Source organism: Macrotis lagotis, chromosome X, assembly GCF_037893015.1.
Source record: "Macrotis lagotis isolate mMagLag1 chromosome X, bilby.v1.9.chrom.fasta, whole genome shotgun sequence".
NCBI classification, from domain to species: domain Eukaryota; kingdom Metazoa; phylum Chordata; class Mammalia; order Peramelemorphia; family Peramelidae; genus Macrotis; species Macrotis lagotis.
In genome coordinates this window covers 496,482,675-496,508,843 of record NC_133666.1, presented here as the reverse complement: position 1 = coordinate 496,508,843, position 26,169 = coordinate 496,482,675, and the positions used below count along the sequence as shown (strand labels likewise).

Here is a 26,169-nt window from a genome sequence, read left to right as displayed (position 1 = left end):
CAGACAGGTAAGCCAGGGCTCAAGGTTTGATCAGTCTGGGATGGCTGCACTCACTCTGCATTTGTCTCCCAGGTATTGCAGCCCGGGGGGGACAGTCGGGCTCTGGTTCTACTCACTTCCTATTATCCATGTGACTTGTCTCCACCACGCTGGAGTCACTTTGATTTTCCTGATGTACTGTTTGACAAAGCTGGGTGATGGCTGAGAAGCGGATCCAGCTGCTCTGAAAAGCACCCACCTGACATGCCAGTCCTGGCGCGGGCACATCATGGGGAACGTTTTTTAATTCAATGTAATTTATGCATTCTTGCAGTCCTGTGTGAGCCTGGTCTGTCAGCCGGTGCCTAGATGAAGGCTGACAGTTGTCATCCAGGGCCTGAAGGTAGCCTCCCATAATGACACATTAGACATACTAATGATGTTTTCTTCTGGCATAATGTTTTCCTCCACCCGTTCCTTTCTCTCCCCTCCCTCTCCTTCCTGCCACCTCGGCCACTCCACCTCCATCACCACCACCATTGCCATCTTCCCACAGGAATGCTGCGGACGCAAGGCCGCCAAGGAGAGCTCATCTGTGTAGAGTGTGGCAAAGGCTTTACCCAGCCTAATCACCTAAGGACCCATATGCGGTCTCACACAGGTATCATCTTCCCCTCTCACCATTCATTTTATCCATCCAACTGAACCAAAAGTGACCTCATCCGTGGCACAAATTCTTTTCTGACTAGTTTATTTACTTAAACGTGTGCATATATGTGTATGTACACATGTACATGCATATCACATATATACATGCATGTGCACAGTCCATATCCATATATGTGTGTGTGATATATATTTTTATTTGTGTATGGATTTTCTACCCTACATCAAGGTTATTTCTCCTTCATTTATATAAGTATTAAACTTGTTCTTTCTGTCCCTCACCTGATTTTTCCTCCCTATCAAAGTGCCTTGTGGCTTAATTTGAGATAAGCCTGTTTGCAAATGTTCCATTTTAATTAGAGTAGGCTACTCAGAAATGAATATGCTAATGAATTCTATTGCCACCAGCACAAATTGAAATCAAAGTGCCTCCTTTAAGCCTAACATAAGGCTTTGTTTTATCTCCTCATTGATTTTGACTAGAACAATGTTATATGAAACCTGAGCCCCTTCAGACTGGTCAGTGGTGTGCTATAAAGTCCCACAGTTTTTGGTTGTCTTTTTTTTTAAATCATAGTAGTGTGGACTTGAGAACACAGTGGATGAAACTGCTCTGTGTCAGGATACCCACCACGTGAACATGAGTGTAGAAAGAGACAGGGAGACTAGCAGTTTCTTATCATAAGTGTGAATGATGCATACATAAGCCAGGCTGATGCAAAATGACAGAGGCCAAATGGTAAGTAATGCAAGAAGAGGGACCCTTTACACATACACTGATAATTAATGCTGTCAGTGATTGCTTTCTTCAGCAGAGAAGTCTGAATTAAAAAGGGCAGTGGCCCTAGGCTGCCATTATCAGCCTCTCTTACTGTAAGTGTTACGGTAAATTGGTATTTTTCAGCCACAGGCTAGGAGCTGGTGCCTTATTTATCCATTCATTTATTTATCTTTCTATCTATCTATATGACTATCTATCTATGAATGAATGAGTGAGTGAGTGTGGCTAATATGTAATGGTTTCAAATAATATTCAGAAACTAACAAAGCTTGAATGTTCATCTATTAACGAACCCCCTTGTTCCCACAGTGGTATTTGAATCTAATGGACTCAGAGAGACTGAAGTTCACACCACCTCTACAGATGCCCCCAAACAACAAGTATGTTTAACAATCAATTGGGTGTTTATTGTTTTTTTTTTAATGTGGTAACTGGGAAAAGATGTATCATGCATTCATCACTAAAGCACTAACTATTTAAGTCCAAGTGTATAAATAAATTTGCAGTGTTTTGATTATAAACAAATCTGCATTGTCCTGATTTGAAAACCTAAACTTTCTTTTACAGAGGCACATTGAAAGTAGTTTTACTGTACACTAAAAATAGTTTAGCAGTGACATGTTCTGTTAAATATTATTGACTATATACTGGAGTTGAGGAAAGACAATGACAATCAAAAATATTAAGCATTTTAAAAGTGAGATTTTATAAAAATAGTTTTTTTGGATAAGTCTCCTTTAAAATAAGAAATCTGAAAAACAAACTATCTCCTTTCATAATATGATATATGTATACTCTTGGCCTTTGACTGTGGTGCTTTCCAGTCCCAGATCTAGTACTATATATGTTTAACATGATTCTGATTTCATATTTTCCATTATAAATTTTAATATTATTATTGATGTAATTATGCAGGTGTACAAGTATATGTTATACTCATGATTTGTGAAAGTCAAAGATTTTATAAGAGACCGTATTTTGAACAATTTCTTTGTGACAGAGGCAGAGTTGTTTTCCTATTGGTGTTAGGTATTGTTACTGTCTTCAGCATTAATTTCTCTGTATGATTAGCAACCTCATAGGTCATCTTTCATTATAGGACTTGAGAACGTGAGTTATTTTCTCCCATTTTTCCTTCCATTGTGATTACTTTTTTTAATCAACTGTCTTACTCATGCACATAAAACATTCTGTATGTGCTAAACCATCCTTCTAATCAGCTGCCTCAGAAGGCATTTCAACACTGATATGTTGTTACTGAAGAAAGGCTTTCTTTTCTGTTAAGGGATTCCCTAGAAACCTTGTCCTCAAGAATAAGTCTATGTTCATATATGAAGTTGGGTTTGGTTGATGTGCTGGGCCACCAACCAGTCTGTTCTCATAGATTGGGAGCTTTTTAGAGCTAGAAAAGATATGAAAAATTGAAGTCCAAAGTATGCCACTTGACTATTCATTTATAGGTGAACAGACAAGCTCATGGAAGTCTGATGACTTAAACTGGTTAAATAAGAGTTAAGACTAGAATCCAGTCAGTATCTCTTTTCAAAAGGCATTTTTTTTTATTGTGAGTAATTTTAGGAAGTTCTAGTTGAAATCTGCTGCTAAAATGTTGTTGAGGCAATGAAATAGGACTTTCTGTGATATTGCAGATTTTAATAAATTAACCTTTTGCCATTCTTAACCTTTATAGCTTAGTGGGATAAAGGCAATACTTTGGTTAAGTTGAACTAAATGAACTTGGTATGGAAACATTTCAGTGAGTGCCCAGATTAGAGTATAGACTTGAATGATGACAAAATGGAACTCTTGAACCATAGAGAAGTCATTGAAATGTTTCTATGGAATGTAACAACTGCAAGAACATGCCCTAATTGGAGAATTACATATTGAAGATTACAGTTGGAATCATTCCAAAGTATTCTTGCTTACACCAATGAGCCATTAAAACTCTCCAAAGACAGGGCTCCTTGATAAGAGCAGTTGTCAGTGAAACACCAGTCATTGCTATGAATAACTCAGTGATGGCCTTGACTGAATAGGAAAAGTTTTCCTTAAAAAAAAATACCTATGTATCTTTAAATGCTTTTATCTTCCTCTCATTAGCTATGGGTGGAAATATAAGATTTATTTTAAAAAAAAGAAATCTTGGAGTTAAGATTATTTTTTACATTGGTTTTTAACAGCATCTTTTTTGTTAGGGATTCCTGATAATCAATGATTCTTTCTTGACAATCATAGAGACAAACTGTACTTATATTTTTGTCCTTGTCCCTGTAAACTAATATCTTGTTATTAGCAGGTTGTTATAAATGTTTTCCCTAACAAATTTACTCTGATACAGTGCTGTGATCTTAGTTTCTGCTCATCAGAGACAAAGCAGACATATTATCTCTCAATTCAACAGGCCCCAGGGGGACAGAGGGAACTGTGTAATTTTTTCAGTCTAGTGACAATCGTAATCCAGATTTCAAATGTTACCCTTTGCATCCTGAGTCTCAGCGCTTTGCTATCAAGAGGGCATGATTTTTTTTTACTTTCTTAGTCACAGCCATCCCCTCTGATGGTAATCTTTATCTTTAATCATATATAAGATAATTAGAGATAGTTGATTTAACATGAAGAGTCATGATTCTTTAGTACAGTTGCATTTTATCCAATATCCAGATCTCATTTTAAAGAATGATTCTCTTTCCCTTAAAGTTTCCTATGCCTATTTCCTATTCCCAAAGTTTGTAATTTTTTCTACCAGTAATAGTCAAAATAAGCATTTATGAAGGGAAAAGCCAATTTTTCTTAGTTCTCTTACATTTAAGTCCATCATCAAAATCTGAAATTATTTTACGCATAAAAGGATATTTTGTAGTTGTGCTATAGACTTGTAATTATTTATGACTTGAGTTGGGCTCACTTTACTTGGCATGTGATTCTTTTAATCTTTTTCATACTTTACAATATTGATATTCAAATTAGTTATATTTCCTATGAGGGTTTTAATAACTATAGAACTTGAAACAGAGTAAGTCCATAAATAATGTGTATATATGTACATGCATGTATTCATGTAATGTTTATATACATATATATCCATTCACATGTGGATACATATGCATTATCATCAGCATCATCAAACACAATAAATACTTGTTTATTCATGCAGAAATTAATAGATTTCCTGTCATATTCAACTTCTTGAATATTCTATTTCTTTATGTATGCTCTCAGTAATAATTCCTCATTATTATTCTTCACAGTGCTTTATATAATCCTGTAGGTTTCCAAGCATTTTCTTAAAACAATCCTATCATATAGGTTATAGAAGAAGAATTTGAAACTCAAAAAGTGGGGCTATGTTGTCATATAGTAAATAAGTTTTGGGGCTGGAATGAGCATCTATTTCTTCTGACTGCTGAGTCTTTCTGTCCAGTATACTTCATCTCCTAACATATACTAATGAGTGCCAAATTACTTTAATATTTGTTATATTGAGAATGATTAATCTATCAAAGGGCATTATTAAGCATTTACTATATCATCATGCTAAGAAGCCCTAGAGATTCAAAAAAAAAAGTAAAAATATTCTATATTCTTTGTAAATTATCTAGGTCCTTGGTCTTTCTGTACAAACATATACATGTGTATTCCAGACCCCCATATAGTTGATGGATGTCTGTCAGAGATTAGCAGATTAAGCCTTTAGTCTTATAGGAATTCGTGTGTGTGTGTGTGTGTGTGTGTGTGTGTGTGTGTGAAAATAGCCTTGAAAACTCAAGAAAATACAGACATTTACACATTTAAAAATAGTAGCCATAAGAAATATACAATCATTTTCCTCACTGTTTTTGCCCTTGCTGCTAAGGATAATTGAGAGGACATGGAGAAAAATTTAGTTTATGCTTCTACTATCATGCTAAATTGTGACATTTTCATGCTCATATATTTTTTGAAAAAGGAACTTCTTTACTTTTTTAAAAAACTGTTCATTGACATTATGACTGCATGTGTTTGATTAAAATGAAGTATTTATGAATATTTAACTTTGGGAGCAGCAGTTAGGTAATACAGTGGATAGAGTTCTGGGCCTGGAAGTAGGAAAATTCATATTTCTGAGTTCAAATTCTGTCTTAGACACTTACTAGTTATGTGACCCTGGCATGTCATTTAACCCTGCTTGACTTGGTTCCTCCTCTGTTAAATGAACAGGAGAAGGAAATGGCAAACCACTCCACTGTCTTCAGTATCTTTGCCAAGAAAACCTCATATGGAGTCACAAAGCATCTGAGATGATTCAACAACAACAATGATACATTTTTGCATTTTTTTTTGAGTTGGACGTGACTAAAATGACTGAACAACAGAACTTTGTGAAAGATAACTATGATGGAAGAGACCACTAAAAGTATTAAAAGTTTAAGATCAAGTTTAGACAGAATAGGAACTCAGAAAAGAGTTCCTAGTAGATAAACCCCTTGTTTTGAATTATTAAGACTTAAAACAGGATTTTGAGTTGAAAAGGAACTTAGAATCATAGATTTTGGATTTGAAGGAATCTTAAAAGTCCTCTGGCCCAAGTCTTATCATTTTATGGATCAGGAAACTAATGACCAGAGAAGTTAAAGGACTTTAACATTGAGATAAAGTTGGAATTTGAATCCAGCTCCCCTGTATCGCTTTCTTTCTCTCTCTTTCCCCACTACTCTCTCACTTAATTAGAATGATTTAATAACTATGTTTGTGTGTGTGTTGATATGACCCTTAGGAACAATGTGACCTTTTCAAGGTCACATTGCAAACCAGTAGTTTCAAAGGAAGCATAACACATCCTCTGACTTAGTTGTAAAGCTTTTTTCATACTATACGATGCCTCATTACCTGTTCTCTGGACAAATCATTTTTATGCATTTCTTGTAATCACCAAATTTTTTTTAAAGGAGCATTGGCATTCACTGTTTTTCTTAGCGATTTCCAAGAAAAAAAATAATGGGGGAAATAAATCCTTCAAGGCAATGTAAACTCAACAACACCTTGTATATTTATACTTTAAAAGTTAATTATAATCATTCTGATGATTTTGGGTGCCTGCTGAAAGTCAAAGTAGCACATATTACAAAAAGTCATTTTATAAAGGCATTGTTATGCTGTTTAGTATAGGTGAAAATAATCTTTCCAGTCTCTTTATAATTATAAAAATTATAAAAAAATTAAACAAAATTTTGGTTTTTCTTATAAGCGATTAGGGAATATATAGTGAAAATAAAATTGAGTATTTGGTCTTTTTAAGTTGAGTGATAATATCTTGGTAACTTTTCATTTACATTTAGTTAGTTGAAGAGTTATTAGTCAAATCATCTAATAAAAAGTTTTAGCCTTTTTTTTTACTCTAGTATTTTAAAAGAACCAAGGAATGAAATTTTGCTGACATACAGTGAGGTGGCCTGATTCATTCTGATTCTTTGACATTTAAAAAAAAATCCATGATTAATAGTTCATTTCTCATTATTGTAAATGTCTTCTTGTTTCTAAATAGTTTTGCTGAGAATGAGAATTCCATTAATGAGAATAATTGATAATGAACATATAGATGAAAACTTAAATATTTTTTATCTATGAGGGTGGTAGATGTCATATAGATGGAAGATTATGGAAATGAGAGTACCATGCCATGTTTCTGGACCACATGCATAATAAGCTTCATTGTTAAATGCAGCTTTTGTCCTGTTTTCCTCATTTATATGACACTAAATCTTTGCATGCACATTGACTATTATAATTATATTACACTTTTAAGCTGAAAACATTGTCCAAAATATACGACTATTATATATATATATGTATATACATATATATATATATATATACCTAATAAAAACTAACTATTTTAGTTCACATCTAAGTCTTCTCACTGCTAAGACTTTTCTGTTATAAAACTATGATTATTTTGTAGAAAGGGAGCTTCATATCTGTGAACCTAGTATGATTTAGGATTTTTTATGTACACATCTGTACACCCTTAAGTACACACACATTTCCTAGCTTTATCAAAGAAATGAAGAAAAAAATAGATCATAAAATGCTAGGTGAGTCAATATCCATCCCTGGAAACATTGACATACCTTAAAGAAAGTAGTATTCTACTTCCACTATTACCTAGTCCACACACCTATAGTGGAAAGGCAAAAACCCTTAGAAATATACCTCTGATGTTTTGACTTTGGCTATTGCTCATGAGGAGAAAAAAAAATGATCTCAAAGGTGTTCATAATATAGCTACTTTATGTCAGAGTCTCTTTTTTGTGGCCTGCCCTCTGGTGGCTATATTTTCTCTTTGCCTTATTTCTTACCTGCCACCTTTTTATTGCTTTACGGAGCTCATCTGAATGACCATATTGAATAATAAAATGGTAGTCCAAATGAATCAGCTGTTTAAAATGTTTTGTTTAAAGAATAGGACAGGAACTGAATATCATATTTTGTCGTGAGTAGCAGTTAGATCTTTGTAAATTTTGCTCTCAAGGACTGGGTAGGTTTTGGAGGGTAGGTGTCATAGTGACTGGGAGTTAGGAACACTCACCTTCCCAAGTTCAAATTTGACCTCAGATACTAGCTGTGTAACCCTGAGCAAGTCACTAAACTGTTTGTCTCACTCAGTTTCCTTATTTGTAAAGTGAACTGGAGAAGGAAATAGCAAACCAATCTAGAATCTTTGCCAAGAAAATTCCAAATGGAGTCACCTAGACTCATAGACTATTGAAAAAAGACTCAACAAAAATGGATTCTTGGAATTTTGTAATTCTTATGAAAAATTTCCTCTGTTCTGTATAGGAACCACTCCTTAGATCTCATGTCACTTTTCTTCTCTTCTTTTGGTATTGAGTGACATACTTCCTCATACCTTTTCAGGACGTTAGCTCTGGATAAACACCTCAAATCAGAACAAGTTTGACATTGGCAGTTATTAGATCTTAGAGAAAGAGTGTTTCCCATCTCCTTTTTATTTAGAAACTTGATGGACATTTCCTTGTTCCCCTGGTATATCCAGAGCTTGTTCAGAATAAGCCTTGCTAATGATGAATATCTCCTCTTGGAACTGTTGGGTTCTCTCTAAGGCATGATGTAGTTGTGCAAAAATGTAAAACATCCTTCTTAGTTTATTGCAAGAAATTCAACATCCAACTAAGGAAGTTTTATCACATCCCTCATTCAGTTACTGTTTCCTACATTTCAAATATAGCACAGTAGTTGCCAGCACATTCCCACTGGCTCTCTCTCTCTAATTTTGTTGCACATTTCTCTGACTTCTACCAGACTTTGACTGGTAGATGTCATGAATCTGGGGCCAGCATTAATTAGGAATTTTCTAAATCTATTAGCAGAAAAGAGACATTTAATTCATTATGTCAACCAGAGCTGGATTTCTTTGCTGATTTTTGAGACTGCTGTAGGCGCAGCTTGAAACCATTTAGAATTTTACATGGGCACTGTATATTGTTGGTATTGTCATTGTTGTGTTTCATTTTAAATGGTCTGTTTCAGTTCATCAAGATTTTAGCTTAAGGTTAACACTTTTTATGTAAGATTAACCATGCCATGTTGTTTTAGTCATCAGAATTCTAAACTTCATTGTTTGAACAGTGATGTTCTAAATGTCATTTTAACATTTTAAAGCATTCTCTAGGAGCTTCAGGCTCACATTTATTCACATTTTTATCTTGCAGTTCATTTGACTTTAGAATATCCCTTCTATTTTTTCCAACATGGTAATTATTTATGGAAATTGGTAAAAACCTTCTCAGGTTTTGACAGACCTATGTGAGAGCTGTACTTTTCTTTTTGTTTGTATGGCCTTAAATTCAACCATTTTTGGAACTATCATTCAGTTATATATCCTCTTTGGACTGCAAAATTTGGCTTTTTAAATTCATCCTTTAATCTTCACCCAATCTTTTTTTTAAACTTTTTTTCTTCCTAAAGCTTCTGGATACGGTTATTTTCTTTTCATGTATATGTAAGAGTTTTAGGACCCTGATTTTATTTGCCTTCCCATTGAAATGATTAAAATAATTGTAATATAGTTGGTTAAATTTATTAGGGTTACAATGATCTAAAATAAAATATAGTTTACACATGGGGGGAGGTGTGACCTACTTGATCATTTTATTGTATGTAGTTTTGATTAAAGGAAAAAATACAACTACATGAATTGAAAAAATACAAAATTGTGAGATTTTCTTATGTTTCCTTCTTTTTTCTTATCTAGGGGAGAGACCATTCTAATTCAGACATCACCCATACAGTGCCTCTCAGAAAGGGAACCTAAACACATGTATCCAGTGTGTGTCCGGAGAACCATTTAACCAAGAATTAACAGTACCCTGACTGATGGTTACAGCAGCCTCTAAACAGTGACCCAGACAGCCCTGCCTGGAAGACTTCCCTTTGACCCTCAAATCCTTGGAGCCACTGTACAAGAATGAAAACTCAAGGGAGATGCCTCAATATTCATAACCATTTAAAAATAAATGAAAATCTTACATACACCTTATTATATATATATATATGTATATATATATATGATATGTATGTATGTATATGTTATACATATATCTTGTATACACATGCTAATCAGTTCCATTGTTCCACATTTCCTTTATAATTAACTGTGGAACTGGCAAGCACTGTGACATCACAAGGTTTCTGCATCATTCAAGATGAGTTTGCAACACTGGAAAACCAAGCAGAACAAAACTGCATGTCTTGGAGAACGTGATGAAGTTAAGCACTGTATCAAGACTCTCCCTGGTGATCCTGAGGACTCTGGTTTAACTGCCTTGGAACAAGTAGTGGTGTATTTGAGGGCTGATGAAGGGTTCATACTTACCACTCCCCACCATAGTGGAAAAGCAAACTGAAAATAGTTCCTAAAAAATTGGAAGGAAGTGGTATTTGGTGCTGTGAAAAACCACATTTGATCGAACAGGGACTGATGGTGAGAAGCCCGTATTTCTCCAATGGTTCTATCTCATTAAAATCTGGGGGGGCCACTTGCATTTCCCATGTGACTGTTGTAGACTGATCATTCACCAAGAGTTCTACACGAATATGGAAATGGAAAACACTTCTATGGATATGCTTATACTCTGCTTTGGACAAGAAAGCTAGTTGAACACTAAGAAAAGCAGGCTTCTCTATTTTACTCTCAGGACCTTTTTGTAACAGGGCTACATTTGGCAAACTGCTCACAAAGAAGACTGCACGTTTTAACAGCCACTGAATGCTCCTAATGTGTACATGTTTTTAATAATAGCAGAAGAATCTCTGAGCAAATGTAGGAAACCTAGATTGCCTAGGATACTGTATGCTCTGTATGCTTCTGTCATTTTGTTCTCTCCCCCCACCCCCAAGCAAGTCAGTTACCCCCTTTCCTTCTTGGGCCTAGTGACATCCCCCCCTTTCAAAAAAAAAAAAGATGACTTACCTTTTTCATGGTGGCAGGTTATTAATGTTCTTATAATATGTCATGTATTGTATTTGGTGGTCACTGGTAGTGTTAGGGGGGAAAATGCTTTATATACCTCTTCCTCAGTAACTCTTTCAAATGCAAGTTTTCGCGGTGGGGATTAAGGCACATAACAAAGGATCTTAAACCATGCAGTGTAAGCAATTAAAAATGTATTCCACAGATATAAATATTTTCTTTCCTTATTGCTGTGACACTATGTGTGATGGTAATATTTCTGAGAGTTTCAGATTTTTGCACATATGATTTTATGCATTATCAAAAGTTACTGCTGCCTTGAAAGAAAATGTTCTGTGAAATTTTTGCAAAAGCTTTACTAGGTTTTTTTTAAATTGTGACATTTTGTAAAGGCAGGAAATGGATTAAAACTAGCATGCTAAATATATTTTTCAAAAAAAGCAATAATTTTACATGTACAGAAATTATCCTAACCTTTAATACTGGTGAGAGCAAGTTTACTTAATACAGTAATGGACTAGTGCAGTTTTTTTGTAGTAAATGGGCTTCTGATACAAAGATTTGTTTAAAAAAAACACAACAGAAACAAAAACCCTAAAGTGTGGTTTTTCTGTTCTAATGATTTGTTGAGTTTTTATAATTATTATAATTATAATTATTATTATTATTATTATTAGACAAGGTTTGGTTCTGGATTCTACTTGTTACTGGTTTTGGATTACTTGACAGTTCATCTTACTTTGCAATGCTTGCAACAATGCAATGTAACTTGCTAGTGTATTTTTTTTTTACTTATTTCCCCTCATATCCCTACACCAGATGTGTACCAGAATTCTCTGTAGTACTGGTATAATTAGGAATGTCTGTGCAAATACTTAGAAGTGACTGTAATTGACTGTTTTGTAAAATTATTTTGAGTGAAGTTGCATAGACACATTCCACTGTTCACCTGTTCTGTTGATTTATGTTTGATCATCCTTTGGGGTTCACACTAGCGATAATTTTTGCCTTTCTGGGTCTTGTTTCCTTGGCTTCAAGTAAATGGTGACAATTCAGGAATGCATCAAAGCTAGCTGCTTAGCCCTGTTTGCTTCTCTATGTTTTTAGCTATTAAAAAATTATTCTGTACCCAAAGTGACACAAAAGTGTAGTGTATATTTGTGATTTTTCAGAAGTGATATGGAAAGTTCTAATTAATATTTGGAAATGAAAGCTTCTTGTGAATCTTCCTTTCTAGAGTGTCTGACAGAGAAAGAAGAGGAAAATGCTGTCACTTCCATTACCAGGGTACTAATCAACAAAGTTTACAATCAGAATTTAGTTACATAGAGAACAACAGTAGGGGGAAATCGGTTTAAATAATTATATACTGTGTATGGTGCAGAAATCAGATTTTCACTTAATTAAACAAATGTGTGGGGGTTGAGGAACCCTCCAAGAATGCCAACCTCAAAGACAAGCTGTTTTCAGGAATGAAACTCTGGTTTGTACTTTTCCATTTAGAAAAAAAAAAATTATCAATATTGTTGTATCGCTTCATTAATTTCATTTCTATGAGTTTGACCATAGTATTTAAAATTTTTTGTGTTCCATATTTATTTAGCAAATGATCAGCCTTTTTTTTAAAATTGCAATTTTAGCATGATATACTTCTGTAAACCATCTTCTGACTGTTACAGACTTCCTACTACCTCTACCAGAATCTACCTTTCCTTGCTATTTAACAGGATTTTTTACAGTGTTGCAGCCTAATGTAACTTAGACAATAAAGGGTTTGATTATCTATGCTGCAGATTCTCTGTGTATCTGCCCTCCTCTCCTCACTCATTCTTCCTTCTCTTTTTTCTTTCTCTCTTTTTTTCTTTCTTTAACTAACTTAAAGTTAACACTTGAAAAAATTTACCTACGGATGCAGGATGCTCTTACTTGGTGCTACTTGTTCATCTTTATAATGAATATATAAAGTAAATGAAAGTCAGATACAAAGTATACTTTCTTACAGATAATCTCCATTTTCATGTCTGTTTGCAATTCCTGGAAGTCTTTATGTCAAGAGCAGATGAATAAGTTCCAGGATGGCCAAAACAGAAGACAAATTACTGAGTCAAATGCTTTGAAAAATATTGGTGAAAGCAATCCACAAATAGGATGTTTAACACCCAGAAAACACTGATTTTCCAGGTTATAGTGCAGGAAACAAACAATTTGGATTTGGGAAAAAATTTTTTTAAATTTTATTGTTATAGAATTCATTTTTCTGGTTTGGTCAATAGGTCATTCTTTAGTAGAAATAAATTATACAATCAGTTTTCCTCATTTGTGTATATAACTAAAAATTGAATGAGTGAAAAATAATTTAAGTGATACTTATGTCCTAGATGTTATACAGTTTGCTGAGGATACAAATTGAAAAAACAAGATAGCCCCTGCTTTCAAGAAGCTCGAATTTGAATAGGGTGAAGGACCTCACAAAAAAAGGTTTTAGCTGTGAGTCAGGTAAAAATCCCATTGGACAAAAGGGTATCTAAAAGAAAACAGATGGTAAGCCCTTCTTTCATGCTATTTCCATTGACAGTCTGCTTGGGATTTTGAGAGGACGTGAAGGGATATTCAGTGTAGTGGCTACTCTGGAGATAAAGACTACATATGTACCTTTGAGGATATTTGCTTTAAAAGGACTGTATCCTTTGGCATTCAAATTAATAGCAAGTTTTTTCTTTATCTCTTGTGACTTTTCAGCATCACATCTATGCTCTACTCTATCAGTACAATTTAGATAATTAATGGGAGTGTCCTCTTGGATCAAAAATGTCAACAATGTCCACATTCTTCTTGAGAAGACAATTTCCCTCTTGAATATCTGTGGTCAGCTATTTTTTTTTGTAATGTTTTCCATAATAAAAACTAAAGTAGGGCAGTTGGGTTGTTGTAGGTGAAGATGTATTGTAGCAGGAGTACTTTCCCCCAGTTTCTCCATCACTGAGAGAGTTTGAGTTCTCTATGATGTTTTGAGATAACTCAGTTCTAAGCCCAGTAGAGTACATTCACTGGTAAAAATCACAAGCCAGCTTTAAGTGGATGACCTTCCATTGAACATTGAACTTCTAGTTAAGTCACAGCTCTCATTTTAGTTTAACTGATGCCAGAGAACTCCATAGGGGGAAAAAGAGTAAAAGGTCACTTTAACAATGAAAAATGAGCACTTTTGCCCTACTACTCTTGCTGAGCATTCCTAAATCAGCAGAATATAGAACATTATAAATTTTCAATGGAATTATTTTTACACTTATAATTACAATTTACATTGTTTTAGTATTCAACTTTTAAGATATTGTGGAAGGGATTTATGATTCAGATAGGTATGAGGCCGAGTCTTATCCAACTGTGAGATTTTTTGTTCTATGATTCATATTAGGAAATGTGACTAAGATTAATGAATTACACTTATTTTTCTTTTCTGTTTCCAAGTGAAGTTGTAAATATGACAAGAATGTTTAGATAACACCTCTCAAAATTTGAGGAAATACAAATATCTTCTCTGTGTTATTAGAATTTTAAAAAGTCCTACTTATTATAAGCCTCAGAATTTGGCATGAAGTCACTTCCAGGGTCTCTTAAGCTGGAAGAAAAAGAAAAAAGTGTTACTTGCTGCCTTTGTATATTGACATTATTGATTGTCTTTATGCAACTCTTAACTTCTAATAGCTTTAATAGTCAAAAGTCTTGCAAGGTGACTCCTGGACCAAACTCTCTTGCAAAATACTGGAATTGTATGTGATGTGTTTTGAAATCTCTCTGTTATGCACACCTGAATTTGCCTCTGTTGGGACAACATAGCACAGCTCTATTTTTGTAACATTCCTGGGTTCCCCAAATACATTGTCCATACTTGGTAATTAATGGATATACAATGGAATAGGTCTCAGCCATTCTTAAATTAGATTGCCCCAGTTATCCGGAATTTCAGGGAAGAGCTTAAAGTGAATAAAGCATAGAAGAATGCCACCCCAAGGATTCTCTTAAATAAAAAGTTTATATTTATCTCCCTCACTTCCTCTCCCCTCCCCCCCCCACCATGAAAGAAAATGGCAGAAACACTTAAGGCAGCTGACATCTGACCAAAGAAACCTTTTAAAATGTCAATCTGTTGAAAAAACTGACAGGCAATGACTTGTTCCTAGGCTGAGGTTGTGTTTTTCCCAGTTTCCATAGTGCTCATAGCACTCTCCAAATAATCTTAGTGGTTTTCTGGAAGAAAGTATTTAGTTATTTTTCTGTACTTACCAACCACCCAAGAGTGAACTATGCAGTTGTGTTTTTTCCACAATATGCCATAAAGAGTTGTGAAGCCTATGGGAAAAAATTTGGGGAGATGGCAGTTCACAACACATGAAAGTTTGAAGCATGACCTATTGGGGGAGAGATATGGGCCTTCTCCAAGTCTCCAAAGAAGTATAGCCAATATTCATGTGAGCTCATATTTCTGGTGCCTGGATTTCTTTTTCCCCAACTTATTATATAGCATGAAAACAAAGGCACTCCCAGCTTCTCAACTCTAGTGATACCCCTCTTTACTTTTCAAGGTAAGTTATTCTTCAAGAGCTTTGTAAAGTTTCTAAAGAAACTATGTAGTGCTGATGTTATTTTCCTATGCAACAGTCCTTTCCTTGGTCTGTCAGATTGCATTAGCTAGTTAATGCAATAAAATGGCAAAAGACCTTGAGGGAAAGAAAAATCCTGTAATCACTTCATGGAATCATCCTAGACTCCCACTTCCTCTCCTTACATGAACTGAAAAATTGAATAATTGTTCTTTACCCCATTCTTTACTAAAATACCTTTTGAAAGAGACCAGTTACTAGATTTATTTCAAGTAGAGATAGATAAAGCATTGATTAATAATTTACTATGTACTAGACATTCTACTTAGCTCAGACATACACATATAAACAAGCAAGATCATCCTTGTCTTCAAGAAGTTGACGTTCTAATAGAAAAAAAATACAAAGCACAGATGCATGCGTTGGTGCTAGAAAGGAAGATTAGACAGGAAAGAGTATTTTGTGACATGATACTGACAAATTGCATGGAGACCTGAAGCATGGATAAGGAGCTGAGAGTAGAATTCGAGTTTCATTTGGGGTCCAGAATTCTAGACCATGGTAGGGAAGCTCATATACATATTGATTGTCCATTGGTTATAAAGAAATAGTAATTTTGGGGAATAAAAGGATGAGTAAGATATACTTACAAAAGAAATACAGAGCTATAATAGGCTGTATGTGATAGATGGATTTAAAGTGATATGAAGATTTACTATGGGAATGAAGTGATGGGGAGATATCAAGAAAGACTTCTCAAAGGAAGTAGCAACATATCCTGAAGGACAGATTTGACTCATGGATTCGTTGGGAGTTGCAGGTAATTGATTTCAGATCAAGAAATATTCACCAAGAGATGTGAGGAACTGTGAGATGGGGGTTGCAAGCAACATGAGCAAAAACACTGAAGCAGTAAAGTGTGGGATGTTTTTAGTGACAAGTACATCGTCCAGCATGTCTGCAGTGTAGGACACACATATTTAAGGCATGGTTGAGAGATAAAACTGGGAAGATAAAATTGGGACCCTATTGTAAAAGGTCCCAACTGCCAAGCTGGGGAGTTTGGTTTTCATCCAGTAGGTAAATTGGAGGTTTGGGATGTGATTTAAAAGAAATTGAAAGTTTCTGAACAATGGATTGATATAATCTGAAGTATTTTTTATGATGACAATTCTGAACAGAATGGGGGGGGCGAACATGGTGAGTCAAGTCAGATTTCCTGAAATCGTACATTCAAGAACTTTTGAGCTAGAAGCGGGAATGAAAAGGAAAGGACAGCTTCAAGAAGTATTTTTGAAGTATGATACACAGAATTTAGGGGCATTTCATTGGAAGAGCAGGAAGAGAAGTTAAAGCTGTAACTGAAATACTGGTAATGACATGAACAGAAATAAAAAAAGCCAAAAGGATAAGTAACTTTGGGGAAGAAAAAATATATTGAGTTTTGTTTTTATTGAATTTGAGGTGCTGAAAAGACATAGATAGCCAATGGACAATTGGAAATGTGGGTTTTGATTTGTGAATAGAGGTAGAATTGAAATGTCTAAAATAAAAGTGGTGACTGAAGCTTTGGAGATGGATAACATTAACAAGGAAGAGGGTATGCAGAGAGAAAATGGCTTAGCCAGAACCCAGAAAAAAATCTTTGCATTTGTGGGGAAAGAAACTAGAAGCAAGAAAAGAAGATAGGGAAATAGAGGGATAATAACCAGGAATATAGAATGTCATAAAAGCCAAGCAAGGAGAGATAAGAGGGGGTGATCAATAGAATCAAGTGATAGAAAATCTATGGATGATGAAACCTGAGCAAAAATATTGGTTGTAATTGTCATTTGTGGTCATGACAAATTAAAAAAAACATTAAGCAGCTAATGTGTACTAGACAAATCCAGGTTTTAGTGACACTTTTTTTAAATGACAGATTTTTTTTTTCCCCAAGGAACTTCTATTTTAGAGAAGATTCAGACAAAGAGGTAGGAATTGACACCAGACAGTTAAGAAGGTCATGGGATCATAGCCTTAGAATAGAAGGGTTATCAAGGCTAACTTCATCAATTTATAGATGAAGAAGCCAAATGATTAGTTCAGGTTCATGCAATTAAGTGTCCGAGGCAGGTGTCAAACCTACGTCTTTCTGACTAAATCAATTACTCTGAGGAAGTTTGGTTAGAGGAAAGTTGTAATTTGAAACATGGCAGAGTCAAAGGAAAGATTTTTGTTTTAATTGGGGATATTTATGTATGTTTGAAGATGGAGGGAAACGTGGCATTAACAGAAGAAAATTCAAGAGGGAGGGAATAATTGGTGGATCAAAGAATAGAAAAGGAGCAGATGACATAAAGGACAAGTGGGGAGATTTATCTTGGTAATGAGTAAGGACTACTTTTAAAATGGAAAAATGAGGATGAAGGTGCATGACATCCATTAAATCCTATTTACTGGCATTAAGGAACACCCTTTTAAGGTCTATATTATAAAAGAAAGATAAAACAAGCAAACACTCATTTACATATGAAGCACAACCTTTCATGGGAATAGTTGGAAATTAAAATAGCTTTAAATAAAAGGTAAAAACCTACCCCCCCCCCCAAAAAAAGGTCTTGAAACAAATTCCCAAGCTTTGGTTAGATAGAAAACCACCCAGTTCTGGAACCTCTGAGTCAGGATGAATCTTAACAGGTTTAACTAAAACAATCTACCTCCGATAGCAGTCATTTCTATAAAATTACTAGAGAGTGATCATGCAGCCTCCACCTTGTACTCCACTATTAGATACATATTGCCTTTCTCCTCTGATATAGCACTAGATTTTATAACTTATTCCTTGTCCCATCAGCAATCCCCCTCTCAACAATTTTTAGTCATGAGCGCTGGTTTGGACTACCAGGGTGAAAAACAGTTTTGATTTCCCTTTCACATAAAAGCTTGCAAATATATAGTCACCTATTATGTCACTGTCTTCTCATTTCCAGGCCAAATATATCCCAGTTCCTTCTATTGATTCTAATATGAATTGATCTCGAGTCCCTTTCTTTTCTCTAGACAAGGGCTTTCCAAAATGTGACCCTTGAAGTGATTTTATGTGGCCCTCCTGTGGGTATATATTAAATGCTTTAGTAAATGAAGCCGAGATACTGCAGAGCTCTCGCTAAAATGGCAAATCAAAATATATTGTCTATTGTTTCAATAAAAACTTTTAAAAGTAAGGTTGGACAGCTCTGCTTTAGGCAATGGTTTCTGGTGTGGGGGGAGATGGATTTCAGGAGAGTCTATGAATTTAATATGAAAAATTTACTTTTAACTGAAATTTAAGTTTTTTTTTTTTTTTTTTTTGCAAGGCAAATGGGGTTAAGTGGCTTGCCCAAGGCCACATAGCTAGGTAATTATTAAGTGTCTGAGACCGGATTTGAACGCAGGTACTGACTCCAAGGCCTGTGCTTTATCCACTACGCCACCTAGCCACCCTTAACTGAAATTTAATATACAGAACTATTTTTCCATGAAGGGGGTCCTCACCAGACTGCCAAAGGGTCCATGACACCAATAGAAGTTAAGAGTCTACTCTAGACTACCTATGTTTTCACTGCTCTTCCAGAAATGGTGCTCAGCACTGATCACATTCTAAATATGATCTGACTGATGGAGTATGACTGAATTCTTTCTTTAAACTGGACAGTATTGCTCTCAATGCAACCTTACTTCATCATTTTCTAGGTATGCCACGTCTCATGATTGGCTCCTATTGAATGGGTAGTTCATTAAAACTCCAAAATAGTTTCAGATACTCTCTTTTAAGTGCTTGTCTGTGTTGTCAGACTGATTTTAAAAAATTGAAGAGTGGAACTTTACACTTGACTCTATTAAATTTCACGTTATGAGATGAGTAATTGTTCTAGCCTCCTGAGATCTTTTTATCTTGATTCTGTCATCTGTGTGTAAGATATCCCTTTTAGTTTCATGTCTTCTTCAGATTTGATAAACATGCCACTTATGTCTTTAAGTTATTGATAAAATGTTGAACAGCATAGGGCCAAAGGCATTTCTGGGAACTCCAATATAAACTTTTTTTCATGGGTCCTTGTTTAAAGGCTTTGTGGTTACAGTCATTCAATTAGTGACAGATCCATTTAACTATTCTAAAAATGAACTCACATCTCTTTCTATGTTGCCCATAAGGATGGTATGAGGTGTTTAGCCAACTGCTTACTGGAATTAGACCACTCCATCCTTCTAGCATTTCCTTGATCACCAGGCATCAAAGACTAGTAATTTCATTGATTTTGGAAATTCCTTATTTCCCCCATTAGCTTGTAAATTCCTTGAGGGCAGGAACTGACTTTCTTATTTCTATTCCCAATGCTTAGGACATTGCCTATCAAGTAGTACGTGGTTAATAATTGTTTATGCATTTGAATTGAATTGATGAGCATCACAACCTACCTATAATTTAGGGTTTCAAAAAATTTCCTATGGCTCAGTGAGATTGCTCATGATCTCTGAACTAGTAAGTTGCCAAGGCTTGAGTGCAGGCCTTTGTGTTCCAAGTGCATCAGTTATCTCCTGTGCCATATTACCTCAACACTCTTGTGACACTAACAACAGTCTCCCCCACTCCCCCCAAAAGAAATGAAGTTAAAGTTGCATGATCTTGAATTTATGTTGTGTCTCACTGGTCATTGCTTCTCTCAAAATGTTCACATCCCATCTCTGATAAAAATATTTCCCCAATTCTCCAAAATCAAAGTCAAATTCACTCACCTAGAGCTTTCAGATTTTTCTCTTGCTCCTTTTTCAATATCAGGACAAGTTTTGCTTTCTATGGTTTTTGGGGAGCCCTTCCACTAACATTAGCTCAGCAATCACTTTTGCTTGCTCTTTTAATACCTTGGATATTTGGGTATTCATCAACCTGTTTATTTGAATTTCCTGAGGGTAACCTGGTGCTTTTTGATTCTGACCTTGATACTTCTGATCTTCAAATGCTTATTTTAGTTTGATCTTTCCTTTGGTGCTTGTTCTGTCATTTTGTTCTAGTCTCCCATTGTGCTTGAAAGAAAAAAAAGAGCAAAAAGAATGTTGAGTAATCCTACATCATTTCTATTGTGCTTTATTTCATCTATTGGAGAACTGGTTATATCCATTTTTATCTGTCTTGAACCCAACTAACTTTTTTGTTTTCCTTTGCATTCATCACCTATTCACCTGATTTGATTCTCCTGACACTATCCTCCAGCATTGTAAACTTTTTTCTTTGCTCTGCATTTTCTCTCTGTGCATCCATCTTCTTTACTTATTTTTTATAACCCAAATTGGTTGGTGGGTTTCTTATGTATGCAAATCGATCTCTTCAGACACCCTTTTCTTTTCATCACACCTGTTTCTTTTTTGTGTATCTTCAGAATTTCATTTTTGATAGAATCATACCTTTTAAGCAGACTTCTTCAGAATTATAATACATTCGAGCCCAATTATCTTTTCCCTGAATCATCTACAATATCTGGCTTATTAGGTGTACAAATAGGCGATTTCCCTCTTTGCCATCCCTTTTCACTTTAAAACTCTCTTGGTCAGATAGACAAATATATTTTTACTAGCCTCTGTTGAATGTACTTCATCACTAGCCAAGAGCTAGTGCCTATATTTAAAGCTGTAAATCCCTTTATCAGACATGAGCTCCTTAATTAACTGTTCACTTCAACTCTTCCTCTCTTTTCTGAAACCCTTCACTTCAATTAGCAGCAGTTCTGAAAATACCATCTGTGCTCCGAAGGTCAACAATTGTCAGCAAGCATTTATTAATGTGACCCTGAGCAAGTCACAACCCTATTGCCTCGCAAAACAAACAAACAAAAAAGCCCTCAAAATAAGCATTTATTTAGTGTTTACTGTGTGCCAGATGCTTGTACTAAGTGCTGAGGAAAGAGAGGCAAATAAAGTCATCAAGGGGTTCATATCCTGATGGGAGAAACAACATGCTAACAGCTATGTTTGAACAAGATATGGAAAGGATAGATGAGAGAGAGTCATAGGAGGGAAGACAATACTAGTGTTAGGGGGCTGGGAAGATCTTGAGCCATGTAGGATGTTTGCTGAGACTTGAAGGTCCTTAGTTTCCTGTTTACGGTCATAATACTATTAAAGTTTGCCTGATGGGTATTTACTTGAATGGTTTATCAAGTTTGATAGGAAGGGTTCTGTCTTGTCTGAGATAAATGATCTGAGATGTCTCTAGAATGGAAGGGCCAGGGTTCAAACCTTACTTGTATGGCTTTTTAATCTGTGAATTTGAGCAAGTCCCTTAAATTCCCCAAGCATCAGTTTCTTCACTTATAAAATGAGGGAACTAAATGGAATCTTTCTGATTCTAGTTCAGTGATTTTATCATTCTATGATTTGCTGTTCAGTCATTCAGTTTTGTCTGATTCTTCATGACCCCATGGATTATTTTTTCCATGACATTTTCTTGGCAAAGGAATTGGAGTGGTTTGGTATTTCCTTCTTCAGTGGATCACTGGGCTTTGTTTATTGTTTGTTTTTTTTTGACCTGTCCATCTTGAGTAATCTTGCACAGTATAGTTTATAGCATTATTGAACCATGCACACTCCTCTGTAATGACAAGGCAGTGATCTTTATTATTTTTTTCTTTAGGCAAATAGGGGTTGGGTAACTTGCCCAGGGTCACAAAGTAAGTAAGTGTCTAAAGTTGGATTTGAACTCATGTTTTCCTGTCTCTAGAACCAGAACTTTATCCACTTCACTGACTAGCTGCTCCTCATTCTGTGACAGCCGACCTCAATATCTGTCATCAATAGTTGGTAACTCTCACCAATTTCTGCCTTTTATCTTCTGACCTTCACTTAATCTCTCTCATGATACTATTAAATTGGTATCATTGTTTCTTGATTCACAGGAAGCTCATGTATATATATATATTAAATAGCTCCTACTTTCCATACTAATCTGACTTACAATCTTTGTCTCCAATTTCCTGACACAGGTCAGGATTTCTCTCTGCTTCTTTAGATCCTTTTTCTTATTTGTTTTCATCTGAAAGTACCTCTGCCTGTCTTTTAAGGAGCACTTCAATCTATTTCCCTGATAGCTTAGGAAGAGTGTTCCTCCATTCTTTTCACTTTCTCCTGTAGGAAACAGGAGACAACCTGAACTTTGTGGATACCAAGTTATTGATTACTTCTTAGAAATAAAACAGGGTTCATTCTCTGCTGTTCAATGAAAAAAATCTTACTTGCCTTCCCTATTTGCTGAAAGCAATATACTATCAGTTTTCCCCCTCATTTACTTTGAAGTTATTTTGTGATTAGCCAAATAGCATTTCCTCATTGAAAATGGTACATTAATTGGTGAGTGAATTTCTTGGTATAGTAGATTATTGAATTATTCACAACTTTGTAGATGGATTCTCTTAAGTTGACTTAGACTCTTGAAAGTTAAATTATTTCAGTCATGTTTATCCATTCAGTTTATATTAGAGCCCAATTCAAACTTTGCCTCCAAGCCCAACATTCTGTTTATTACACCATACTACCCTCCCACCAGTTCAAACTGTATGAGACAAAAATAGAAAGAATAGACATCAATAAAATATGCTTATGATAATTTCAATGAAAGTATAACTTTAAAAATATTTGTTAACTGGTGGATGTAGGGGAAAGTAATATAGTTGTAGCAATGACTTTTATTTTATTTTTATGAGAAGCCTTCTAAATCAGAGGCAGCCTGGTATACTGGATAGACATGGGATTAGACATTAAGAAAGCCTAAATTTAACTCTTACCAGATTGACTATAATGATCAAAGGGAAAAGCTACAAGCACTGAACACATTGTTGCTGGAATTGTGAACTGATCCAACCAATTTGGAGAGCAATTTAGAAATTATACTTTATGCATTTATTTGCTGTTTGACCATGGGCAAACAACAACCATTCTGTGGTTCATTTTTTTTTTATAAAAAATGAGCAGTTTGTCCTTAATGATCACTGAAATCTTTTCTAGTTCTAAATTTGTTATCGCAGAGTGGGGTGATAAGGAGGGAGATAATAACTTCAAATAGATAGCAATCTCATAAGAAACTTAATTAAATAGAGGAACATCTTTGGGTAGTGTTAGGCATTATGGTTAGATCTATGATTTAGTTGTGGATATGATTGAAATTCTTATAAGAATATAATGGAACTATTTTCAGGGATATATTAACCTGGTTCTGTTTGGCATTTGGCAGATATTAGCCAAAGTTCTCCAAAGTTACTATAGATATAATTTTGGAAAGGGGGTAGAGTAAAAAAAAAAAAACTAAACAAAACTTTTTTGCTCTTCCCAGGGGAGGAAGGGAAAAGATTTCACCATTGATGGTAATTTGATGAAGGATCTTACAGATCTTGCCTTTGCTTATTGTTGTTAGACAAAAGCAATTTACCAGTTAACTGTTCTGTGGGCAGGGGAGGGACAGACAGAGAGCAATGACAAAAGCTTTTTCAGTGACTGCCAGAAAGGTCGGAGATTTACTCCCACAGTGTTGTGTTTATGGGATGCTCCATTTCTTACATTGTCTTTTAAAAGTTTTAGCACCTTCCCAGAATGGGCCATTCAGGAACCCCCTAGATGTCCATGTCTACTTTGCAGTCTCCCACGCAACCATCATGTAGGGGCAATTACTTGATATATGTGTAAAACGAAGCTTGGGATCACAAGCACAGATATTAGAGAGCCCACTCTCTCATATGAAACTTTTGAGTATATAATGGGTCTTTTCTCACTCATATCGTTGTCACCTTGAGAAAAGTATAGATTGGTTCTATTATAAAAGAAAATACATATTCTCTAAAAGCATTTATTGAATACTTTGCTATGCTACTATAAGTAACCTGGACAGGAGGAATTGTGGAGCTTTTTAACGTGTGCCTGGAAGTACATTGGCATCTCCGTTACCAATTCCTGTCAAATGCCTCAAATTTCACTGTTAATTACTTAGTCCCTTAGATCTTAAAAGATTGAAAATCATTGAGAACTTTCAATCAATTCACAATAAGCGATTAAACTCCAACAATATGCCCAATATAGAACCAGGTTCTGGGGTTATAAAGACACATGACAGCCTGTGCCCTTGGGGACCTTACATTCCATAGGTTGAAACAACAATTCACATATATAAGCATGTGAAGAGTAGATAAAAATTAAATTTTAAGGTGATTTGGTCAGGAAGCACTAGTAACTGAGACATCAACAAAGGTAGAAGGTAGGCAGCAGTGGTCTTTGATTACCTAAGCAGATGAATACCTCCAGGGAAGAGTCAGATCCCATTCTATTAACAAGTGACATTTTTATCTGGAGGATTATTATGTTAATGAAAAAGATGACCTTAAATTAAGATGGTTTCTTCTCTCCATAAGAATGTAATACATAAAAAAGTTTTTTTTAAAACATATAATGGTGTACACTTTTGATTTTGCCTAAAATTAGTCTTTAAAATGACTTCTCTTATTACACTTATTACCATTGACTGCTCTTCATACTAGTACCTTTGGTTTTGACACATTGCATTTCTTCCCCATTTCCATCACAGTCACTCATCATCAATGATTTCTTCCTCACCTTTTTTGCTTTTCTATTTTCACATTCTTCAAACTCAAAATAACCATCTCCAACTCTATTCATACAATTTGAAATACAGTATTTCCTATAAACCCTTTAGCTACAGCTTCTGGGTTTATCTGATCTCATGCTGTCTTAATCCGGTGATAAAGCAGTGTTATACTAGGCTTCTTTATTTTCCCTGCAGGAGTTCCAGCATGATCCTCTGCAGCCTCCACTATTGCTAGTGTAAAATGTGCATGGCAACTTCTTAGACCTTGAGCTTCATTTCCCCTTTGCACCCACACCTCTCATCTCTGCAGGTTCTGCTGTTTTACAATCCACTTAGATAATTTGGGAAATCTCACAAATCTGCCAGAAATAGAAGCAGTATTCTCTGAAGAACAATATGCTACAATATTTTGCAAGTGAGTGAGAAAATCAGCACTGACTGGGGGTCATTCTCTGCTCCCTACCCTATTTTAGCCCTTGGCTGTTGAAAAGGTTTTTATTTGTAGTTTCAGTTTTCGTCACTAGATGGCACTGGTACCTTCATTTAGGATAATTTGAATTTTTTCAAAATTTAAACTATATAGGGTTAGGTGAAACAAAAATCCCTTTCTGGTAGAAATACAGGAAGGAAGAACAAAGGAAGGAAGAGTGGGAAGGAGGGAAGGGAGGGAGAAAAGCAGGAGGGAAGAAAAGGAAGGGAAGAAAGGAAGGGGGATGGAAAGAAAGGAGTGAAGGAAGCAAAGAGGGAAGGAAAGTGAGGATGGAAGGAAAGAAGCTGGGGGAAAAAAGAAAAAGAAGGAAAGAAGGAAGGGGGGAAAGGAAGGAAGGAAGCCCTTGAGGAGGGAATCTCTCTTTGGTCACTGTCAGGTCTTTTGAAAGAGATGGGAGTAGGGTATAGAAACCAAACTTGTCACTTCACAATTCTGCTTAGATTGATTTGATATAGCATTGTGTTAAATGCCACACTAAGGAATTCAAGTCGACACAATCACTACCCTCTCTGAGCATATACTCCATAGCTCTGTGGTATAAAAATTTGCTACCTTCATGGAAAGAATCGAGAAGAA

The 26,169-nt window shown here is 35.4% G+C and overlaps 1 protein-coding gene across 9 annotated transcripts in view; it reads left to right on the top strand.

The window, feature by feature from the left end:
- Nucleotides 1-25,704, top strand: part of ZNF516 (zinc finger protein 516) — a 158,074-nt gene extending 132,370 nt beyond the window's left edge. For 7 of the 9 annotated variants that reach the window (XM_074202502.1, XM_074202505.1, XM_074202507.1 and 4 more), the window contains 3 exons: nucleotides 536-640; nucleotides 1,736-1,806; nucleotides 9,681-25,702. In XM_074202502.1, the coding sequence (XP_074058603.1) occupies nucleotides 536-640; nucleotides 1,736-1,806; nucleotides 9,681-9,740 (236 nt within the window). In that variant the 3' untranslated portion in view covers nucleotides 9,741-25,702. Of the gene's footprint in view, nucleotides 1-535; nucleotides 641-1,735; nucleotides 1,807-9,680 lie in introns of all 9 variants that reach the window. The other 2 variants (XM_074202508.1, XM_074202509.1) reach the window with 2 other exon arrangements.
- Nucleotides 25,705-26,169: the final 465 nt, after the last annotated feature.